Raw genomic sequence first — 24,154 nt, forward strand, 5'->3', positions numbered from 1 at the left:
GTGTGCGTGTGCGTGTGTGTGTGTGTGTGTGTGTGTGTGTGTGTGTGTGTGTGTGTGTGTGTGTGTGTGTGTGTGTGTGTGTGTGTGTGTGTGTGCGTTTGCATGTGTGTGCGTGCGAGTATGAGACACAACATCTCCGCGAATATCACCGTTCTCTTAAAGGCGAAGCTTTAGGATTCCCCTTCTTTACCGACTGACCTGTCCAATGTAGTGATGTGGTCGCGGTTGATTTCCTATTATTTACGACCATTTTGATAGGTTTGTATTTACATGTAAATTTTGCCCTCCATTTGTCCTGCACTCAGTTCCTATAGCAACGTAAACAAAAAACTCTCGCGAATCACTAATGAAGTGCGTAGCACACTAGAAAGCGAACATCTTTTACTTTTCCCGTTGCGGATGATTCCCTATTGTTCACGAACGGTTGATAGGTTTGTATTTACATCTAAATTTTTTCTTCCGTTCGTCCTGCGGCCCCTTGCTATAGCAACGTAAGCCAAAACTCTCGCGAATCACTAATGCATTGCATAGCACCTGAAAAAACGAACAGCTTTTACTGTTCTCTTCATTACAACCCTGCAGTCAACAAACACTAATGCCTTTGTTTCAGAAGCCATGCAATCTCGCAAAACACTACGGCAAAGTGAAGGACGTCTATTGAACACAAATGTGCTATTTATATTTCAGCTCTGCCTTGCAAAATGAAATTCACTGTGTTGCAATGCCGTCCTTCTTCATTCATTAACTGTGATTTGGACACACGTTAAAGAACTCCAGGTGATCGAAATTTCCGGAGCCCTCCCCTAATCCAATAATCCTATGGTGGTTTTGGGACGCCAAACTCCACATATCAATCTATCATCATTCATTGAATGTGTTAGTACGTACATAACAACCGAAACGAATTGCGTGCAAGAAGTAATGAGATGGCCTTTTCAGATGGCAATGTATTCCTCCTGCACTCATTAATTGTTTAGTACGTGCATAACAAACGACACAGATTGCGTGCAAGATGTAATGAGATGTCCCTTTCTGAACTGCTCGTTGCATCGCCGGCCACAGAATGGTAATGGCCTTTCGTGTTAGCTCATTGGAATAAGTGGCAATTCCGTGCGCAGTGCTTGTACACATGAACCAAATGTCAACCACCCGCTAGTTCCTCATTTGGTTTGAAGCGAAAATACTTGTCGAATGCACTTGCGCAAGTGGTATACGCATGCGACTGGTAGGTATTCGAAGATAGGACGAATCGGCCAGTTGCACGCAAAGTACACAGGGTTTTATATAAAAGCAGCTGCTGACCAGCAGAATGCGCCTTTCCACTCTACACAAGAGGAAGTTGTAGAGGTGATGCCATTTCCTTTTTTTTCAGGTGATACCCAGTGATACGAAGTGTGGCACCGAGAAGTTCAAGACGGTGCTTTTAGCATGAGCTCACCGTGATGACAAAATCCGGGTGGCCTCGTTAAACCAGATAATACTCATGTTATACGGGAACAGTTTTCATGACGGTCATAACCGATTCAAGTTAGCCTCTATCCGGATAAGGTGCTGCTGCGAAGTAACATTTAATCACAATCAGTGCCGATTGGAATCTAGATTATCGTGATCTGCGCATTGCGATCTGGCTCCATGATCGTGATTTGGTTGAAGTCTGCGCAAACTCTATCCAGATCAGGCCATACCGCGTACCAGCTACCGACTTATTATCGCCATCGAGAAGTGCAATCTGGATCAATCCTGATAGCAAATAAAAGTGCCCATGTGGCACCGGTATATAAGAGATTACTTACTCAAGTTGGAACCAAGAGTCGTTTGAGGTGGTGCACTCCCTATGGCGCTGTGCTGCTGTGCTGCTGTTGGTGGTGGGTTCGATTCTATCCGCGGTGGTCGCATTTTGACAGAGGCGGAATGTTAGAGGCCCGTGTGCAGTGCTTTGTCAGTGCACACGTTAAGGAACACCTGATGGACAAAATTTCCGGAGCCTTCGCACTGCGGCACGCCTCTTAATTATAAAGTGGTTTTTGCACCCAAAACCCCAAACAATGTTAGTCTGTGCTACCAGGTGTTCTGCTAGAGGTGTTAACACCAATACAAGTAACGCAACTATGCAACAGTGGTCAGGCATAGATGTAACCTCGCAAGGAAATCTATCTAGGGCTCTTCGCGAACCAATCAGTAATCACACAGCTAGATTTGCTACCACCGCCAAGTGGTGAAACTAAATAAATGCATGTACCGCTGTATGAAGCTGCATGGTGCACCACGACTGCGCTGGCTATCCCCGCATGGAACGATGCCTCAATTTCTTTTCTTTCTTTTTTTTTTCCTTAAGCTAGCTCGCTTGACTTATATAGCAGTTGGAAAACCGTTACGTAAACAGTCTTTTTTTTAAAATAAACTGCTCTGACAATGTCAAAGCACGACAGCGAGTGTGAAAATATATCAACTAATCAAACTCACTTTTCTCATTGCACTTTGTGACTTTTACCCCATCTTTTATATGCAGAATAAAGACGGGTCCAACAGACATGGTCATTCTGAACGACTTCCCGTCCATAAAGAAGTTCTTCACTAAGAGAGAAATCCTGTACCGCCCAGTCAACTGGTTGTTCAGGGGAACGGTGCATGGAGGTAAAGCGACGCACTTGTTACGCATATTAGCAACGACCACGGGGCATCATATTACTTCAAACGAAGTATAAAAACTGTTTTCTGCATGAAATGTATAGAAAATCTATATATATAGAGCCCAAAACAGCTTTTTGTTTCAATACGAGTTGGTGGTAAGGTATACGTATACAAGAAAAAAAATATTACACCATCTCCCGCTATAGGGAACCATCTGTAGATGCGAACCAGCGGGTACTAATGCTTTACTGGCGGTGACGTTAACGCTGGTGGTCATCGCGGCGTTGCGTCGGAGAGAAGCCTGAGGAGGACCAAAGCACGCAGCGATGGACTGGTGTTTCTTACTGGAACATCCCAATCGCTGCTAATCGGAATTGATAGACAGACTCAGATTTGATACATATACCCCTATTCCGCTTTTAATCAACACGCACGCTGTGAATTTTTATTGTTCAGCAAAGCTCCGGAGAAATCTCCCAACAGAACTACCTTAAAGGTCACGATCACGTGCCTATGTAAATTATGGACCATCTCCCCCAAAAACGCTGATGGAATGTAAAGCAGCAGCAGTGCGCACGGCGTCGACCCGGTTGAAACAGGCGTCAACGCGAGTGCTGGAAAAACTGTTTGAAGCGACAATCTTTTACATCACGTGGGAGTGTGCAGAGCATGACGAAGAGCACGACACCACTGGCACGTGGGAGGAATGGGAGGCGCTGCTGTCTAGCCCAGCCCTAGTGGATCAGCTGCGACTGATCGAAAGAGCTGAACGGATGGCTCGTGCCAGTGGGGCCCTGGAATAGGGGCACCACCCTGCCAGACAGACTTCGCTCTCCAGCCCGTATATTCCTCGGGGCACTGAAGTTCAAGCCTGTCTGGATTATGTATATAATAAAGTTTTCTACTACTACTACTACTACTAAGCGATACTCGGTGTAGCGTTTACTCGAGTAAACGTTTGTTTGAAACGCAAAGATACGGCAGGCTGGTTGGCTTTCGTGTATTTAAATTTCATCGCAGATAAACGAGCCGAGAGAGTGTTTCCACTAGACGAGTGGTCGAGCGTTGCGGGTGGTGGAGAGATTGAACTGAGAGAGAAGTGTGTTGTGAGCGAGCGGAGGAGCCGGTGGCTGCGGGCGCTGCGGCAAGCGTGCTGCGGGTGTTCGATAGAGTGACGTCAGCGTACACGTGCGAGGGAAAAGCGAGAGGAGAGCGTGACCTATTTGACACAGCTCCGACAACTGCGGTGAGGAGAACAGGCTACGGCGCTTTCGTTCGGACGCACGTACATACGGCGTTACAAATGGGACTCAAAGAGCTGTTTCGCAGCTGCTTCGCATCATACCGAATTATAGTTATTCACACAAAGTGCTCAAAAGAAAAAGCTCACTCCTTTGCAAAAGCTCTTTCGGGAGATAAGCCAGCAAAAAGGACACGAGCGAACGCACCGGCGGTGGCGGATTCAGCTGGCTGTACACAAGTATAGTAGTAGTAGTACAAAACTTTATTATATACATAATCCAGACAGGCTTGAACTCCGTTGCCCCGAAGAATATACGGGGTGGAGAGCGAAGTCTGTCCGGCAGGGTGGTGCCCCTATTCCAGGGCCCCACTGGCGCGAGCCATCCGTTCAGCTCTTTGGATCAGTCGCAGCTGATCCCCTAGGGCTGGGCTAGACAGCAGCGCCTCCCATACCTCCCACGTGCCAGTGGTGTCGTGCTCTTCGTCGTGCTCTGCACACTCCCACGTGATGTGAAAGAGTGTTGGGGTGGCTCCACACCACGGGCACATATCTCTATACGCTAACGTTACTAGATCTAGTAACGTTGTCTGTACGCCGTGGGGTAGATCAGGTGAAGAGTGTGCAGATTTATGTAAGTGTTAGTCTGTATTTTTCTTAGCGCTGTTGCCTCCGCAGCGCTGAGCTTGCTGTGAGGACGTGGATACAGCTGCCTATTTTCTCTGTAGTACTTTAAAATTGTTACGAAGCTAGGGTCCAGGGGTGTAGGGTCATCACTTGCATTGGCTTGAGTGGCTCGGTGATTTGTGAAGCCTTGAGCCGCCTCATCTGCGCGCAGGTTCCCTGTCACACCCTCGTGCCCCGGTGCCCAAGTCACAGCCTGTACGTATTTCACTGTGGGGTCCCATCCTGTCCCAACCAATATACGGAGCGCTTGTGCTCCAATTTTGCCCTTTAGATAGTTTCTGCAAGCTTTTTGCGAATCTGAAATGATTGTTAATGGAGCGTTTCGCGTCCATCCCTCTTTTATTGCGAGTGCTATGGCAACTTCTTCTGCTTGTGTTGTCGACGCCTGATCTATTGAAGCGCAGGCTGTAATTTTCCCTCTATGGTTGGTGGCTACACACACATATCTCTTTGCATTGATCTGATAAGGCGCGGCGTCAGTGAATCTGGCCGTGTTCAAAAATCTTGTCTTTTTGTCTATGTAGTCAGCCCTTGCCTTTCTTCTTCCATCATGCAGAGTAGGATCCATGTTGCTTGGTATTGGCAATACGGTGTACCATTTTCTGAATTCGCTTGGTACTTCTTTAGTTTCTTGGTGTGCTTGTAATAAAGTATCGCGCCCTAGTTTTGTTAGGACTGCTCTGCCCGTTGGGGTCTGGAGAAGGCGATTTTCTTGCGCTAGTAACTGGGCCTCGGATAATTCTTCAATTGTGTTATGAAGATCAAGCGCCAGCAGCTTGTCGTTTGAAGTATTCCGCGGTAATCTCAGGGCTGTCTTGTAGGCCATTCTAATTATTTGGTTTGCTTTTTCTTTTTCTTCCCTGTTCATAATTTGATATGGAAGCGAGTATATAATGCGACTGATGACGAGGCTTTTGACCAATTTTAGGGTATCTTGTTCTCTCATGCCTTTATGGTTGTTTGTTATTCGCGAGATCATGCGTGAGATCTGCTGTGCTGATGTTTTGAGTTGATTTAGTGTGTGCAGACATCTCTGATTAGCTTGAAGCCACATTCCTAGTATGCGTACGGTATCTATCTCCGGAATGACATTTCCGTCGAGCTTGACTTCCAGCTTTAGATTCGGGTCGATCCTCCGTGCTTTTCTCTTCGTGAAGCGAATGAGCTCTGACTTTTCGGCTGAGCACTGAAGACCCCGTATCCTTGCGTACTCTTCTATGGTGTTAGCTGCCTGTTGTAACCTTTCTTCTTTCTCTACTAGGCTGCCTGTGGTTGTCCATACCGTAATATCGTCTGCATATATCGCATGTTGTAGACCGGCAATATCTTTGAGTTTTCCTGCAAGGCCTGTCATGGCGACATTGAAAAGTGACGGTGAAATGACCGCTCCTTGGGGTGTTCCTTTGTTTGGAGGTTTAATGATGTCGGATTCGTAATCTCCCAGCTTGATTGTTGCAGTCCTGTTACTAAGAAAACTTTTGACGTAGTCGAACATTCGTTCTCCACAGTTAGATTAGCTTCCTCCAGAGCTTCTAGTATTGCTTTGTGACTGATGTTATCAAAGGCTCCCTTCATGTCAACTGCCATAACGACGTTTTCCCCAACCTTAGAGATGTCCATTAATACTTGTTCTTTTAAAAGTAGTAGAACATCTTGCGTAGAAAGGTGTGAGCGAAAGCCATACATAGTTTCGGGCATGAGGTTGTTCTTCTCGAGATGGTTGAGGAGCTTGCTGTTCACCAGTTTTTCAAAGGTTTTTCCTAAGCAGGACGTGAGCGAGAAAGGTCTCATGTTCTCAATGGCAAGTTTTTTTTCTGGTTTAGGCACCATGACCACAATCGCATGTTTCCATTCTGGTGGGACAGTTCCAGCCAGCCAATGTTTGTTTATGTATTTAGTGAGAGCTTCAATAGCTTCGTCATTTAGGTTCCTGATCATACCATTGGTGATTTTATCTGCACCCGCGGATGTGTTCTTCTTGTTACTAAATATGCCTGCCCTTATCTCAGCGTCCGTAAAAGGCTTGTCTAAATCAGGTTGCGGTGATCCTTTATACCTTCCTTGATATGAAGGCGTGACTCCGTCTTCCCCAAAGCATTTTTTATGCATGGCTTGAATGAGGTCCTCTTTTGTACCTGGGTATAAGTGCAGCAATCGTTCAACGGCATTACTGTTTTCATTTTTTGTCTTCGTGGGGTATATCATGGCTTTCAGTATGTTCCATGTTTTGGCCGTACTCAGCGTTCCATTGAGTGAATCACAGAAACTGGCCCAATTAGTTGCAGCTAGTTGATTGGCGTAATCCTCTGCGCTCTGGGTGATATCTTTGATTTTTTCTTTCAACTCACGGTTACGTTTCTGTCTTTTTCATCTTTTCGTAAGGCTTCTTCTTGCTTCCCAAAGATGTAGTAGGTGTGAGTCGACCTCAGGGGCATTGCTTGATCGCGTTATTTCTTTACTGTACCTTTCTTTTTGACGCCTTATTTCGTTACACCAATCACTCAAGTTTGTTATATCTGAGGCAGTCAACCTTTGTTCCAGTGATTTTCTTAACGCATGCCAATTAGTTATTTTGGCAACGCCAATCTTTTTACGTATCTGATCTGTGTGTATAGTGGTGCATAATATGTAATGATCACTGCCTAGATTTTCTAGAGTGTTGTGCCATTCCACCTCTTGACAATTTTTGCACATAGTTAGATCCGGTGTCGTATCTCTGGAGTTACTGTTTCCTAGCCTTGTTGGCATTGCTGGATCCGTCAGGAGTGTCATACCTGTAATTTCAATTTGCTGGGGCTATGTTTCTGCCCTTGGCATCCTGAGTGAGGTATCCCCAGCTTGGGTCTTTTGCATTGAAGTCCCCCACCACTATGAGCGTGTTCTGCTTCGCTAGTTTTGCTGAATATTCAAATAGTTTGTCGAAAGTTGCCTTTCTTTGTAGAGGTGGGCTATAAATGTTCAGGAGCTGTACACAAACGCGGGGCACGTTGGGGCATGCCGATTCGCTGCTGCTGCACCGTCTAATTCCAGAGTTTTCAGCGATCGTCATCCAAACCAGGTTCTCGATGAACGCGTCCTCGTTGAGGCCGTCAGCTTCGCCGTGCTGCACGGGTAGTTTGCGATTTGAGCCGATGCGAGCCACTGCCGACGCCTTTGCCACCAAGATGAATCTGCGGCCAGCTGGTCAGATCACGTTTGATCTAGCACAGCCAAAGCCTTGAAGCAAATACCGGGTCCACTTTCGCGTGGCGGGAAAAGCGGTCTCGGGCCGATTCTTGCGCGCCGGCCGCGCGACGTGCTTTTCCGGCCACTTGCAATGGGCAATGAAACGAGCCATGCAGTTTCCGGAGAGTTTCACCACTTTCACTCTCTTCGAGGCCAAGCGTGAACGCGGCGTGAGGTTGGTCACGCCGCACACCGGACTTATCTCGAACCTAAGCTGCTTTGCATCTAAAAATATTCAAGACCGACAGGTGGGTGGTGATGCGTCACTCAAGTTTATACATCAGCTCGCGCAAACTCCATGCAGTGCAGTACCTGAGCATCCACCACCCAATGTCTGAGAAATACCGCAAGGTGGGGCACGGTTCCCTAAACGGAAAAAGTATTAACAACACTTCTTTTACTCTCTACTACAAAAGCAACGCATGTCCACCCTGTAGGCTGCTGAAGAACTGAGCTGACATATTAGGTGTCCTTGGGATTCGGCTTTTTGGTTATTTCAGCATCATTCTGTCATCTACAAGTGTTCTTTATTAACTCACGTGGTATAGATACCATTCAGGATAGGTGCCACTCCGTACCAACATAAACTTTGTTAAGTGCAAAGCTTTCGCTTTTGAAAAGCAAGTATGCACTTCCTTTGTGTGTAGTTTCATGCTACACATCGGAATATTAAATTTTACCCATCCAGGTATTATTAGCCTTATAAGAACGAAGCACTGGGTGATTTCACACACCACTGTGGTGATCAAATGCGTGAAAGCACCATGAACTAGAGATTCATTACTAAACATCTAATTTGCTATCCTGACCACGTGTATTGGTGCTATATATGTGTATCTGATAATAACATTCCAATTGCTAGTTTGCGCCCGTCTCGCGTTCCTTACTCATCCCTGGTTTCCTTACGCAGTTAACTAGTCGCCAATAAACAGGCATTTTATTGCTTTCTTTCAGAACACGTCGTAACTTTTAGCACTTGTATAGTCTCTGCACAACAAAGACAAAAAACAATATTTCAGGCTGGACTCGAGCTTTTCAGGCCATTTGGTTTTTTGTTACCAAAAGAGTGCTGCACCTGGTGCAATTTATGTCCAAAACGAACACCCGGGACTAAATCCCCGAAGTGCGAGTAATGAAAAGTTACACAACGCAATCATTGTAACTGGTCCATCCTATTTACCAAATAGGTGTCGCAACGATGAACGGTGAAGTGTGGGAACACAACCGGAGGTTCTGCCTTCACGTCCTCCGGAACCTTGGTTTCGGCAAGACTACCATGGAGGAACATATTAAGGCAAGTCTACCTTAGGAGGCAGCCTAAACTTCTGCATATGACGTACACTCATTCACGAGTTACAAGATGTTCAATGAAACGATCTTGATTTAAGAAGAACTTTTTTTGTGTGTGTGGTCATCCCACACACACAAAAACTTTTTTTGTGTGTGGTTTCACTGTCTTCTGCTGCTTCCTTGCGGATCAGGTCCCCTAACCAATATCCTACTGATTAAGGGATCGAATTAAACAACTGTTCAGTGCATAAGTTTGGGCTAGTTGGTGGCAACTGCACTTAAATATGTCAAGTTCAGTTAACATCGTGTATTGATTTTGATTAACAGTAACTGAACTTAGACAGCGCGAAGCAAGAACTACACAAGAAATATACATGCAAGATGCCCTTTCTGCTTCACTGGGTGATCGTTGCTTTGCTCTGTTAAAACGTACATGTTCAATGACTGATCGAGGCATCTTCGAAGAGGGGTAGAGCCAGCCTACGCACGCGCAAAAGAGATTTTGGACGGTGAGACTATTGCTTTGTGAAAATGTTAAAGATGAGATGTGTCCTCCTCGACCAATGTTTCAACGCAGAACGAGTGTCGATGCATAATCGAGGAAGTGGCCGAAGCGAGAGGAGAGCCGATCGCCTTCCACGACTACCTGCTCACCAGCACGTCCAACAATATCTCGGCACTGGTGTATGGCAGCCGGTACCCGTTCGGTCATCCTCGTCGCCGTTTCCTCAACAGCCTCCTCAGCGACCTGTTCAAGGCTATTTTCGCTGGTAGCCTGGTTGAATTTGTACCTCCCTTCCTCCTGGAAGTTGTTTCAAAGCTGCCTTTATTGCGCCAGACAGCCATTGTCTCCAAGCTCTGGAAGTTCATTGAAGACGCCAAGTAAGCATTCTTGAATATCAGTATCTATCTTCAATTATCTATCTCTGTACCAGATATCTATATATCTATAAATGCACGCATTCGGCCCCCACCTTCAGGGGGGTAAAGTTGGGAAGAAAAAAATTGCTCTTGGAAAGAACATCAGGGCTTCTCCGCCGCCTGTTGCCTAAAATCTGCATGGCTAAAACCTTGCACATCAAATAATCACAGGAAAGATATAAATTAACAAAAACACGAGGCTGTCTTAGCGCTCACATTAGGTAGTACAGCGACTAAGGTACTCGGATGCTGACCTGCAGGTCGCGGAATCGAGTCTCGGCCATAGCGGCCACATTTTTGATGGAAGTGAAAAGTGAAGTGAAGGCCCGTGTGCTCAGATATCGGTGCACGTCAAAGAACCCAATGTGGACGAAATTGACGGAGACATCCACTAGGGTGTCGCTCATAATCACATGGTGGTTTCGAGACGTTAAACACCCACAATTATTATTATTATTATTATTATTATTATTATTATTATTATTATTATTATTATTATTATTATTATTATTATTGGAAGCGGACGCACCCTGCCCCCCTCCCCCTTCCTGAATCAACAGTGGAACGGGGGTTGCGGAGTACGTATGCGGGATGTGGATGCGGGGTACCTGTGTATACGTTTCTTTAGGCCCTTCCTTACAACAGTAGTTGAGTCGCAGATGATGCCTTCATAATGTGGTAGTATGGTCAATATGGTTCGCATTACGAAATGCACCCTTGCGCAAACCGGCGTTCTTGCGTAAGGCAAATCTTCCGTATTCGCGGATGTACAATATGCAGCCCCTTCTCCACACATATATATATATATATATATATATATATATATATATATATATATATATATATATATATATATATGTGTGTGTGTGGAGAAAAATGTACGGAAAAAAAGTTATTGCAAAATCTGCGCCAAGGTTCGGAGGCTGTCGGGACCAAGCAAATCAGACACAATGCTGTTGTAGCATTGGATGCGTCAGGCGAATATATATATATATATATATATATATATATATATATATATATATATATATATATATATATATATATATATATATATATATATATATATATATATATATATTCGCCTGACGCATCCAATGCTACAACAGCATTGTGTCTGATTTGCTTGGTCCCGACAGCCTCCGAACCTTGGCGCAGATTTTGCAATAACTTTTTTTCCGTATCGTTCCTTCTTCGCGCCCTTTGTGACTGCCTCCCACGCCGCGGTTACGTCGAAAGCCGGTGAATCTGCTGCGGAAACGTACTCTATATGCTTTCTGAGTACATTTATAGCAGGCACGTGGAATCATATGCGATATGTATTTTTCTGTTTTCCGCATCCGGCAGAGTTCTTCAATCATACGAGATGCGTAACTTTTCATCCGCTCCATGCTTGAGCGTAGAATCAGGATTGATCGAAAACGCGTGCAGGTCTGCTTATTGATGCGTCATATGTGGAAGAAAAGAGCCAACGAATGGCATTTCCTGTGTATTTAGCTGCTCAGCAGCGCAAAGGCACTTTTGAGGCAGTGGTATTGCCCTTCTGAGCGTGGGGACGTGAATGCGACTTCCGGAACCTTTGTATGAGCCAGTTTGTCTTCTCGTACTGCTCATGGGGCCCAAAAAAAATTACGGCATATTCACGGGGTGAATGATGATGAATGGGCGAAGCTCCGGAGGGATTCATCGGTAAGCTGTGCGCGCGCTGCTGCCGCCTTGCGCTCTCTCTGCTGTGCAGCCTTATCCATCCGGCGACTCCGAGCGCGCGCCAACAGCGAACGGATTTTATTACAACGCTCCCCCTAGCGTACGTCGCCGCACTAAATCGAACGATTGCCTTCAACCAATGACACGCGCCATATGTGACATCATTCCTATTTTATAAGATCTCGCGTCTTTCATCAACTACAAGTACCGCTTTCTAGTTTATAACATCTTGCATCTTTTCATCATCAGCTACAGGTACCACCATCTAGTAAACACTACAAGAACTAAACGAGAGGTGGCTACATACAGGAGACGGTACCGCCATCTAGTGAACACTGCAAGAACTAAATTAGGGGTGGCTACATACAGGGGATGGTACCGCCATCTAGTGAGCACTGCAAGAACTAAACTAGAGGTGGCTACATACAGGCTGCAGGGGACGCACAGCCCACGCCCTAAGGAGCTTCGCCCCTAAAAGAAAAAAAAACAGAGACGAGAAAACGTTACACTATTTCTAGTCACGGCTGCCGCATATGGAGTAATGTGGAATAGGGAAAAAAATGTTCCCCTAGATGCTTGTTCTGCTCGCGTGTTTGAAAACCTGAGTGATTACGACGCTCGCCTTCGAACAGTGGGTACCCGAATTTCAATCCCCCTAGGCAACGAATTTCATTTTTGTTCTGTTAATTTCTTCTCTGAATCAACTCTGTTGCTCCCCTCCTACTTCTTTCCTTCTTTCGACGCGTTGCTAGGCGACGCATGGTGACGTCATCACTCGGCGATATTTTTTCTGCGCAAGTCGAATGGTGTGCTAAAGAAGATCCCGTCCTACTGTACCACCTTAACAGTGATCCCGTGCATTTTCTGCTCATTGCAGAACACAGATCAAGGAGCACGAGGCGACCCTCGATGACCACGTCAACCGTGACTTCATAGACGGCTATCTGAAAAAGATCAACGAAAACGAGGCCGATCCGAATTCGCATTTTGAGCGTGAGTCGATGTTTTCTCGTGCCTCTTTAAACACTGCATTCGGTAAGTCCGTTTGAGCTATGAATCACGCGCGCACGCGTCTGCGATCACTTTTGCAGCGTCACCGTGACGCAAAGCAAGTACGATGTGTCGTCATGCCGAGCAGCTTGGCCCTCTGTAAAGAGGCAAACGTCGAAGTATGAAATAGATCATAGAACAGGACACGCATAATGGCCAAACAAATTCGATAGTAACACAAAAAGAGCAGACAACACAAACGCACGGAAAGGAAATAAATGCGCACATACAGCAGATCAACTGAACAAAAGAACGAAAAAGAGCCGATAAGCACGAAGTAAACGCAAAGGACGCGCGGGCGCATCACTGCTTTGCAGGTAGTTCGCTACAGCTTTCGCTTCATTTTTTTTTTAGAATGTCATGATCATAACGCAGCTTGTAATGTCGACCTGTTTGCCACCCAGAGAGATATCTCCTGGGCAACGTGCTCAGCTTCTTCATCGCCGGTTCGAACAGCGTGGCAGCGACGCTCCAGTGGCACTTCCTCAACTTGGCCGACAAGCCGGACACGGTGCAGTCCAGGATTTTCCGCGAGATCGACGAAGTGGTGGGAAGGGAGAGGCCGCCAGCGTGGGAGGACAGGAACAGGATGCCCTACACGATGGCCTGCATCTGGGAGATGTACCGGTGGACGACCATGTCCCCACTCGGCGTGCCCAGGAGGTAAACGAAATGCTTCCGCGTGAAAGCTAGCTGTGATAAGCAGTTCGGTTACATTTGGTGCTACAGAGATCCCGAGGGCTTTTAGATGGTGTTCCCTAAATAATAATAATAATAAGTATTGGAGTTTAGCATCCCGAAACCATGATATGATTATGAGGGAAACCGTAGTGGAGGGATCCGGCAATTTCGACCACATGGGGGTTCTTTAACGTGTTCCGGAAACCAACTGAGCCGGTAGCGCAGTTGCCTTTGATCATAAATAGTGACGTATCATTATCTGATACAAACTACCCTTACTATTCAATCCGAAATTATTCGACCGAATCTTAATTTGCGATGAATTCACTTCGAAATTCAAATTTACCATTCACCAACCTCCACTAGCTATTCAATTAGCTCGTCCTTGAGGTACGTTGTCATAAGACATATTTCCTTACTTTTTTTGCCGTAAAGAAAGTAGTACATAAAAGTTTCAATTGACTGACGTTCCTCTTGGTTTTTTCTCAACGACCCTTCCAGCGCCGGTGAAGACACATTCTTCGACGATTATTACATCCCGAAAGGAACTACTATTTCTCCCAACGTGTGGGCGGTGCACAACGACCCTACGCTCTGGAAGGAGCCATCCAGGTTCAACCCGGATCGCTTTTTGAGGGAGGACGGCTCTTTAATCCAACCTAGACCAGAATACCTGATCCCTTTTTCCATAGGTAAGAATACAATGTCTGACATCCACTTCTCACAATTCCACTCGAAACCCTTCTCGGCAGCCAAAATTCTTCGGTTGTGGTCTGTTCGTCGATGAAGCACGAGATAACGAAGGCGTTACTGATGTACCTAAAGTCAAAAGCAGTAGCGTGGTCAGAAATTTTTTGTAGGGGAGGGGGTTCAACCGTGTGTGTGTGTGTGTGTGTGTGTGTGTGTGTGTGTGTGTGTGTGTGTGTGTGTGTGTGTGTGTGTGTGTGTGTGTGTGCGTGTGTGCGTGTGTGTGTGCGCGTGTGTGTGCGTGTGTGTGTGCGCGTGTGTGTGCGCGTGTGTGTGCGCGTGTGTGTGCGCGTGTGTGTGCGCGTGTGTGTGCGCGTGTGTGTGCGCGTGTGTGTGCGTGTGCGCGCGTGTGTGCGTGTGTGCGCGCGTGTGTGTGCGTATGTGTGTGTGTGCGTGTGCGTGTGTGTGTGTGTGTGTGTGTGTGTACGCACGCAAAACTGAAAACTCTCGGTGTATTGAACCCCTCCTAACCTCTCTAGCATGGTCAGTTGTTAATAGATCTCTGCAATCACTTGTGGTTGCCGAGACCTATTAACCACATGCGCCCTTCAGGTGCACGCATGACTGGTACTCTCTCTCCGTTCTTCATTTCCCCCTCTCTTTGAAGGGTAACAAACCAGATGGGCGTATCCTTAATCTTTTTTGTGTTACCCTGCTTACGATTCCGTTCCTTATCTATTTATCTATCTATCTATCTATCTATCTATCTATCTATCTATATACGTCTTGAGCTAAGCTACCAATAAGGTTTTCTAAAGTTACCTGAAGGAGACGCTGGTGCTGCGATCGTTCAGCAACCATGTGAGTTGTTTGCAGTCCACAAATTTGCCTAGTCTTTGTGCTGGCTGGCTTCGAACGCACGTGTGGCTTCGTTTATTGTTGTGTTTTGGTTTTGCTTTGAATAAAAGAATGGACCATTGTGAGCTTCGTGACCCGATTTTAATAGTGAGTCTAATAGGTTGAGGTGGCGAAGTGCGATTGCTGAACATTTGCTGATTATTGTTTCGTAACAAAGCAGCTTCAAGCCACGCGAAGCCCACGTAGCCAAAAGTACTAAGATTAGACAAATTTAAATAATACCCATCATTTCCATGCTGACTGAAGCACTATGCGTTGCAGCTTCTATAGACACTAGCGCCAGAATTCCCTCTAGTGTTTTTATTGGAAACTATGGAGCTGTAGCCCACTGCTGTAGCTCTCTTCTTTTTTTATTCGTCCCTTATGGGTCACTCAGTTTCCTTAATTCACCAGGAGGGGCGAGTTTCCTTTGTAGCCGTCTTTAGCTCTAGCGTCTCTTCAGAAGGCGTGAAAACTCAGAAAGGATGAAATTCCTGAATTATGGACTATACTTATTAGTGTATACCAAAGCCCCCAGACATCTCCTATTTCAACGTGCTTGTGCCAGCCAACCCAATATTGGGCCTGAATATTTCTGCCCGCCATCTGCTTAATCTTTTTCGACCTTAACTAATCCTTTGTTTCTCTCGGCATTTTTGTATACCCGTGTGATCAGATTTGGGTGTATGTTAAAGAACCCCAGGTAGTCGACATTAACGGAGTCCTCCACTACGGTGTCTCTCATAGTCATATCGTAGTTTGGGACGTTAAACCCCACATATCAATCAATCTCTCGGCACTTTTCTCAATTATTAGGGGCGAAGCCCCTTATGGCGTGGCTTGGGCGTCCCTCGTATGTAACCACCAGTGGCACATACCCGAAATAGGTATAACACTTGACCTCCAAGGTGGTGCCAGTGAGAGATTTCTTCTGTGCGTTGTTTAACAATAAAAAATAGTGCTCAATGTACATGCCAATGGCTGCTAATGGAGAATGAGAGACATGAGCATTCGGCTTTTAGTCAACGCGCACGCTGCGATCCCCATTAGCAGCCATTGGCATGTACATTGAGCACTATCGGACAAGAAAGGGATGCTACATTATACTCGCTGGGTGTAACCTCCTTAGCTTTTGAAAGGTTTAGCGAGCGTTGAGCCGCAGTGCCATGAATACAATGAACTTGTATATACCATGAATGAACTCAAGGCGGTTAAAAATGAGAAGTAGATACGAAGCGCAAGCCGTAAGAAAGTAAAAGCCGAATTCTCCTGTCTCTCATTTCTCATTAGCAGCCATTGGCATGTAAATTGAGCCCTATCTGACAGGAAAAGGTTGCTACGTTATACTCACTGGGCGTAACCTCCTTGGTTTTCGAAAGGTTTAGCGAGCGTTTGGTCGCAGTGCCATGAATACAGTGAACTAGAATATACCATGAACTCGAGGTGGTTAAAGGTGGGAAGTGGACCCAAAGCGCAGGCCGTAAGAAAGTGTGCGTGTGCCACCTCTCGTTTAGTCCTTGGAATGTCCGCTGGATGGCGGTGCTTCTATATGGGGAATATATGATAAAAAGATGCGAGATGGTGGGACTTGGAGTGTTGAATAGATGAACGAACGGACACACAAACAGATGAATGGATGGACGCATGAACGGACGCAGGGGCGGATGCATGAAAGAACGCAGGGACGGGCGCACAAACAGACGCATGGACGGTCACACAGACGGACGCATGGACGGACAAATGCTTCGCCCCACTCTCCATCATTCACTCCGTGGATATGCTGCCATTTTTATGATAACCAGTTCAACTCCATCATTTTTTTTTCCTCGCTCTCAAGTAAAACATCGCCTATTCACAGAAACACAGAAGCAATATATCTTATTTTAACGCTTTTCAGTGCGCGTTGGCTGCCGCTTACTGGTATCGTGGCATTCAAAGCTAGGCGGGTAGCCCTGAACTTATCTTACTTCTAATAATAAAATAATAATAACTCATCTTCAGTGGGTATAGAAACTGCCTCTACATTTTTTTTTATGTGCGACGCATGCTACATGAACCTTCTACGTAACCATTCACAGCTCAAATCATTAACGCACATGTTCTCGCTGGCTTGGTAAAATGGCCGGCAGGTATGGCCATTTTGAGCTGACAAGCGAAACGCATACATTGCGCGCTCATGACCGTGTCTGCCAACAGGTATACATCGCTACACGCTGCGGAAAAAAAGCTCACATTTCAAATGAGGTGCTGCCTGTTTTTCTCGCGTTCACCGTGCTCCAAGATGGGGGCGACGACGTACAACACTGATTGTGGGTAAAGCAGCGCCGCCCACCAACGACAGACTGGATGTCCTCCTTGCCCGCCTCTAGCGAGGCAAGGCCGCTTGATGAAACTTTGAAGTTTCGTTAGGCGGCTTTCGACGAGGACGACATTGAGACACTCTATAGATATTTTGCACAGAAAGGAAGCAAAGCACGTCTACTTTCTTTAGGCGTCGACAGTCTCGTCCACGCATCGTGACGTATGCGTGACGTGATTATGCGTGCTCGTCACGTGACCCTCCGGCAAGAGGGAAAATGAAGGAAAAGAGCTTGGCTTTGGAAGGCTAGACAGAACAAGCGGCAAGGGTACACCACGCTCGCCCGCTCACGTTATGTTTGCGCACGGCTTGAAGTTAATTTCTATCTTGGCTTGTAATGCACCAATTTGGGAAAAAAATCATTGAGTTATAATGCTCTCTATTATGCACGTGGAAACATGCACTGCACAGCTGAAGTTTGCTTTGTGGCCTAATCACGGGACCATTAAAAAGCGGGACTTGCCCCAGCGTCACCGTTTCAGCATCCTGCCACGAAGCTCATTACGGGGTATAAGCGCCCTTATTCTGATAGTTAGATAGTTCAGCCACCTTTTTTTTTTTTTTCATCCAGCGGGTGCGGTTCAGCGCAGTTTACGTTACTTTATAACAACACAATCGAAACTTGGGATATTGCATCAACTAAAACCTAATCAGCGCGTATAACGCACGACGCGGCTCATTCGGCCTACTGGCAATATCGCTAGACGAAGCGCTGTGCGACAATTCAGCGCTACGGCGGCCTGGGGTTAGTTTAACGACGCGCGATGCAACACATATTGCAGCGGCCTTGTTATATATTGCCTCACTTCTGATGCCTCTATCTCGACTTGCACGCTATATAGGGAAATTCTCCCGCCTCCTTCACGCGGGAGAATTTCCCTATAGTCATCTATCTTCCATTAAAGCATGACGACGCAACGTGAAGCACATACGACGCTACGTAAAGCTCAGTCTCGTTAGAAGCTTTTTCGTGCAAACACACGTAGTGTTTCACATAACGCCAAAATTCAGCTGCGTTACACATGCAGTGCGCTAACAAAAGGAGAAGGGTGAATCAAGGGCTCATTTTTTTTGTTTTTCCTTCGTTTTTCTTTCGTACACAACGTAAAACCAACGGCCATTGCTCAAAGTAAATTTCAAACAAGCCACATAAAATATGAAGTGCTCGTGCAAGCCAACAGGACACGATTTCCATAAAGAACTCTAAACCTGGTTTTAGCGACCTCACATTTTCTCGAAGTGTATATACTGTGGGCGAACATCACACGAACAATTATGCTTCCCAAGCTCCTCCGTTGATGTTGAAGCGTTATCATTGTGAAGTGTTAGTTCATTGTTTTGTTCCTTTTTGTAGCTTTTTAATATAAATTAACCTCCCTTTCTTATCAGTGAACTGTTTCAGAACATCTACAATTTTATTATATGTGAAGCATTTTTTTTTTTGTTTTGCGTACTGCAAGCGTTTTTGCCATCTATCTGCGTATCTATCTATCTATGCATCTATTTATCTATGTAGCCGCTTACGTCTGCGTGCTCTCGTGATCACCGCCTTAGTTTGGCGTGAACCAAAATTAGCATGGGAGGCTAAGATGGTTCGGCAAATGCGGCGCCCTGGTCAAGACATGACTGATCTCACAATTCCGTCGCACACGTCGTCAAACACTTCCCCTCAGACAGTGGCACATACCCGCGCGCGGGTATGTGCCACAAGCTTACTATCTGCTCAGGAATGACGAGAACATACGTGGGAAATTTTAACGCGTGAGCGTTAATGAAAGCCTGACAACGGCAGCGTTTACCCGACAAATACAAAGAATAAATATCAGGGCCGCAGCAGGAATCGATCCCAATCATTCTGCGTGGCAATCAAGCATTCCACCACAGAGCCATGCCAGGTCTTGGAACTACTTTTCAAATAGACGCTAATCTTCGTGAGACGTCGATTGTGCAAGGTTGTAGTTCTGGGTCCATTGAATTTTATAAACATTACATAGGCACTCCTATGATAAAACCGTCCCGTCGGTTTAACGTCAATTGTAGTTTAGTGTCCAGCGCTGAAGTCGGTTAATGTAGCAGTGTCCAGAGCTGCCACCCTCGTGAGTACCAGCGCTTTATATCAGCTTCTAGTGTTGCTAATACTCATGTTCTTGTTGGCTTTGTTGGCAAGTGCAAACAACTGGTTATATATATATATATATATATATCTGCAACTCTTCAATATATGTCTGTGCATGCACCATTTATACATATACTTAGCGTCACTTCATGAAGTATTGCTCAATAAAAAAAATGATAACCCGGTCACCTTCCCTCGGCATGCCTCGTACACCGTCGATTCCCCACGTATACGGGGACTCTGTCGGAATTTTTTGTATTCCGATTTCTTTGAAGTTGGGTTTCTTTCGAGTTTCCTTTCGTGCGTCAAGGGAAAGTTTCTTTGGCCAAGAAAACATTTCATTTCGATAAAGTTGTCCTTGCCCTCTTGCTCTTAGAATTAATTATCGTAGAGAACGAAATTAGAGTATTGCTTGACGAGCGTATTTATACGTCTCCACGCTGGTATTTGCTTCGCAGGCAAACGAATGTGCCCCGGCGAGATCTTGGCCTCCGTTGAGATATTCCTGTACCTCACCAGCCTGGTGCAGAAGTATCGCATTCTCCCGGAAGGCGACAACCTCTACGGCCTTGAAGCGATCAACATGCCGCTTGCGGAACTCTTCAAACGCAAAGTGCGGTTTGTGCACCGGTAGCTACAGGACTGAAACTGCCACAACCAAACAACACGAGAAACAAAGTCAAGAGCGAGTTTTATAGTCAGAAGGGAAGACGTTTTGGCGTGTTTGTAGTTCGTCGTACTTTAGAAGCAATATGGTGCACCACACCTGGACGAGACAATATCACGACAGGACAAGCGCTTCTTTTTTTACTAATGTTTTATTGCCCATCCTGAGCATATACAAATCTGCATCCGAGGCGATACGGTTGGGCTGGTAGCCAGCTGTTTTCACTGGCGATGGGGTAGCCACTTCCTGATATCCTTGACTATTTCGGCAAAGCATCTACTTTTTCAGCAATTATTTTCAGCAAGAATTACACTATTTAAGGTAAGTGACCTCTTAAATACGGTTTTCTTATTACCCCGAAGTTCTAATTTTGAAATGAATCTCCCTAATTGTATGTTTTATGCCGATGATTCTGAGAGTACCCCTGTCCCCCCTCTCCTTCTGTTGTCCACGGCCCTGCTTGTCCTCGAGAAGTGTTTTGGGAAAAACCGAAGAACAATGTAAGAATGAGAAGAAAGATTCTGTAAAGCTGTATATAAATGGGTTAAAGTGTACTGCTTTCGCTGATACTTAATACCTGCTGCATCTCTGCCCATTGAACAAAGTGGAGTTAGATCAGTCGACATGCGCTACGACAAACGATAAACGTGCCGTTTGAATTCATCTATTTATGTTTTGTTGCATGCGACGTATCACGCAACGTATAGAGTATACCGCAACATTTTGCAAGTTGACGAACATACTATACAAACAACCGGTATCTGATCTCTAGCAGAGGACTATAATTGGGTCTTCTGCTTGGACTGCGCTGGCCGCCTGCCTCCGCCAGCTAACAGGCTGGTTAGTAGTAGTAGTACTAGTAGTAGTAGTAGTAGTAGTAGTAGTAGTAGTAGTAGTAGTAGTAGTAGTAGTAGTAGTAGTAATGAGAAGAATCAATAAGTTATACAACATGTCCAGAAACAACCACATAAAGTCTTTGTGTAGGAGTACGCAAACATAAAATATTAAAAAATAAAAAATCGGAGAGACTTCATAAAAAGAAATCAAATAAAAAGAAAAACCACACAGAAAAAATCAGCGCGAAATTGGAAGAATAAAAAGAAAAAACGAGAATCATGAAATGGGAGTGAAAAATGAAGGGTTAATATACTGAAACATGCGGAAGGCTTCCTGAAATAGGGAAATGGGAAGAATGGGAATCGAGCCCGGCAGAGGGAGTCGTGGGCTCGATTCAAAAATTAAAACAGACGGCCCTGATTACGTGTCTGAGCGAAAAAGACAACTCAAGCTAGGGCAACAAGATGGTTCACTGACAGAGAAGCTTGCGGTCTGTTACCCTACATTTCGGGAGAAAGGAAAAATACAGAAAAGTGTCACGTACAAAAAAGAAGGCGAGGAACAAGAGCATTGTAGCTGACGTAATAGGCCAGAGCTACATAAAAAAAAATTGCAGATCCCACGTACAGTGAGAATCAATGATATGCGAAGCACGAATGAGGAAGGTTGATATGCCACTTTCAAATCACCAGAACGTTAAGAGGTGGAAGTATATTATGCCGTACACGACTTCCGTGTCATGATTATCATGTTTAGATGTGTCGTTTACCTTTGTCATCTATTCACGTAACGTGATGCCATATTTAGTATATGTGGAGCTAGCGAAACGGCCGCAAGAATGCTATGAGCGTGGTATGTTGTCATGCTCTTACATGACGCGTGTCTCATTATTATCATGTTTGCACCATTCACAAACCTTCGTCATCCATTGACGTGACGTAACACCGAATTTGGTATATGTGGAGCTAGTGAAACGGCCTCGAGTGCATCATGAAGAGCCTAATATACTCCAACGTAACGTTGATGCACGCCCACGCTGGGCACAGCGACGCTACGTTAGCAAAACGCGAGCACTCTATAGTCTGACGCCAAGCGCGGCCGGCGCGACCAGCGTCCGTCATCGCGGTCCGACGGCAACCGGCGTGAAGAGTGACATGCTGCATTCGGCGCCAATGCTTGACCCAGACAGCACTGCGTCTGCGTCTTTTCGAGACGGAGGAATGCTGGACACACTGAAACGCGCATGTGTCAAGGTGGTGGTGGTGGTGGTGAAAACATTTAATAACCATTAAATGGTTACAGAGAGGTGATTGGGTTGGGGCCTTATTGGCCTCCTACCCTCACAGCACTAGGTGGAACCCCTATTCCGGGGCTCCATTGGCAAGCAACGCCGCCCGCGCACGTTGAACCAGAGCCTCTTGGGCCTTCAGGTCTTGACAGCCGAGCAGGGCCGCCTCCCAGTCCTCTCTCGTGGGATTGGGGTTGGGGGGGATAGATGGATTAGACTGGCACGCCCAGACGATGTGAAAGGTGTCAGCCACCTCACCACAGAACTGGCACGTGCCATCAAAGGATGAATTGAAATGTTTTAGCACCGCCGGGCACAGTACAGTATTGGTAAACAGTTTTAAAAGGAGGCGCTCGTCAGCGCGATGCAGTCCCTTACAAGGGTCTGGATAGCGCCGGTGCTCCTCCTTGTAGTAATTGGTAATATCTTTGAATGAAAGGGCCGAATTGTCTGATTGCGAGTAGGCTTCCAAAGACAGGGAGATAGCCCGGGAAGAGAGTGCGCGGGCGGCCTGATCGGCCTGTTCGTTACCCCTGAGTCCTTGGTGACCGGGTGCCCAAACCAGATTTCGCGGAGTTGGATTAACGTATCGGCAGCTAGGTTCCAGTATGCGCTGAGCAAGCGGTGAAGCCCACCCTAGCTGATAGTTCCGACAGGCCCCTCGTGAGTCGGTGATGATATGTTTAGAAGAGGGATAGGTGAGAGCCAGAGCGATGGCAACCTCCTCCGCGTGTGTTGCGCTGTAGGCTTTGAAAGTGAGCCCGTTTACGGTGTTTGCGTTGTGTATGACTGCGGCAGTATACCACCCCCCATGGTGCGGGCCGGCAACGTCCACGTAGCACACGTGTTCCTCTTGACCAAAGTGTCGCTGCAACGCTTCCGCGCGCGCCTGGCGGCGACCACTGTGGTTTTCTTTGGACATGTTGCGGGGAAGGGGTCGGACCCGGAGGGCGCGTCTCCAAGGTTCTGGCACTCTCACCCTTTCCTCAATATAGTAATCGTGTTTGATGTGTATTCGGTCCAAGAGGCGGCGACCGGAATGGGTCTGTGCAAGGCGCGTGTATTGGTTAACGAGGTGGGCTTCTCGAAGTTCCCGGTAGGTATTCACCACGCCTAGGGCCAGAAGTCTCTGGTTGGACGTGGTGATAGGGAGGTCGAGAGCCCGCTTGATAACTTTACGGTGGATTACCTCGAGTTGATCATCCTCGTGTTTGCGTAGGTGCAAGTAGGGAGTCGAGTAGAGTATTCTACTCGTTACGAAAGCATGGGCAAGCCGCATTGCATCCCTGCTTCGTAATCCGCCCCGCTTGTTGGAGACCCGGCGGACCATACGGCCCACCTGGTCTCCCACCGTGCGAAGTTTGGCTATTGTGGTGTCGGCCTTGCGTTGGTGGTGTATGAAGAGGCCAAGGACGCGGATCTCCTTGGCCTCACGGATCGGTCCCGAGGGAAGACTGATATGGAGCTGAGTTGTGTCCTGAGGGGAGGGACGTACGTGCACAAATTCTGACTTAGCCGGGGCACACTGGAGTCCGCAGTAGGTTGCGTAGTCGTCGACTACAGTCGCTGCTGCTTGCAGGCATGACTCCATGTGACCCAGGTTACCTTGCGTGGCCCAGATCGTGATATCATCCGCGTAAAGAGCGTGATGTATCCCTGGTAAAGAAGCCAATTTGGGGGGAAGATGAAGCATGGCTATATTAAATAGGAGGGGAGAGAGGACCGCGCCTTGAGGAGTTCCCCTCGAGCCGATGACGTAGGGCCCATGTTCCTCATCTTGTATGCGTATGTAGGCTCGACGGTCTGTAAGAAACTGTCTAACATAATTGAATGTTTTATAACCACAGTTGGTCTGACTGAGGTGGTCAAGG

The 24,154-nt window shown here is 46.4% G+C and overlaps 2 protein-coding genes across 2 annotated transcripts in view; one reads left to right on the plus strand and one right to left on the minus strand.

Moving 5' to 3' along the window:
* Positions 1 to 20,712, plus strand: part of LOC119162175 (cytochrome P450 2A5) — a 22,671-nt gene extending 1,959 nt beyond the window's left edge. The window contains exons 3-9 of the mRNA XM_037414644.2: positions 2,510 to 2,634; positions 8,971 to 9,077; positions 9,651 to 9,955; positions 12,579 to 12,694; positions 13,156 to 13,414; positions 13,934 to 14,124; positions 19,950 to 20,712. Of these exons, the coding sequence (XP_037270541.2) occupies positions 2,510 to 2,634; positions 8,971 to 9,077; positions 9,651 to 9,955; positions 12,579 to 12,694; positions 13,156 to 13,414; positions 13,934 to 14,124; positions 19,950 to 20,125 (1,279 nt within the window). The 3' untranslated portion in view covers positions 20,126 to 20,712. The remainder of the gene's footprint in view (positions 1 to 2,509; positions 2,635 to 8,970; positions 9,078 to 9,650; positions 9,956 to 12,578; positions 12,695 to 13,155; positions 13,415 to 13,933; positions 14,125 to 19,949) is intronic.
* Positions 1 to 24,154, minus strand: part of LOC142777466 (uncharacterized) — a 191,448-nt gene that overhangs the window by 116,022 nt on the left and 51,272 nt on the right. The window lies entirely within an intron of this gene.

Source organism: Rhipicephalus microplus, chromosome 2 (genome assembly GCF_043290135.1).
Source record: "Rhipicephalus microplus isolate Deutch F79 chromosome 2, USDA_Rmic, whole genome shotgun sequence".
Lineage (NCBI taxonomy): Eukaryota > Metazoa > Arthropoda > Arachnida > Ixodida > Ixodidae > Rhipicephalus > Rhipicephalus microplus.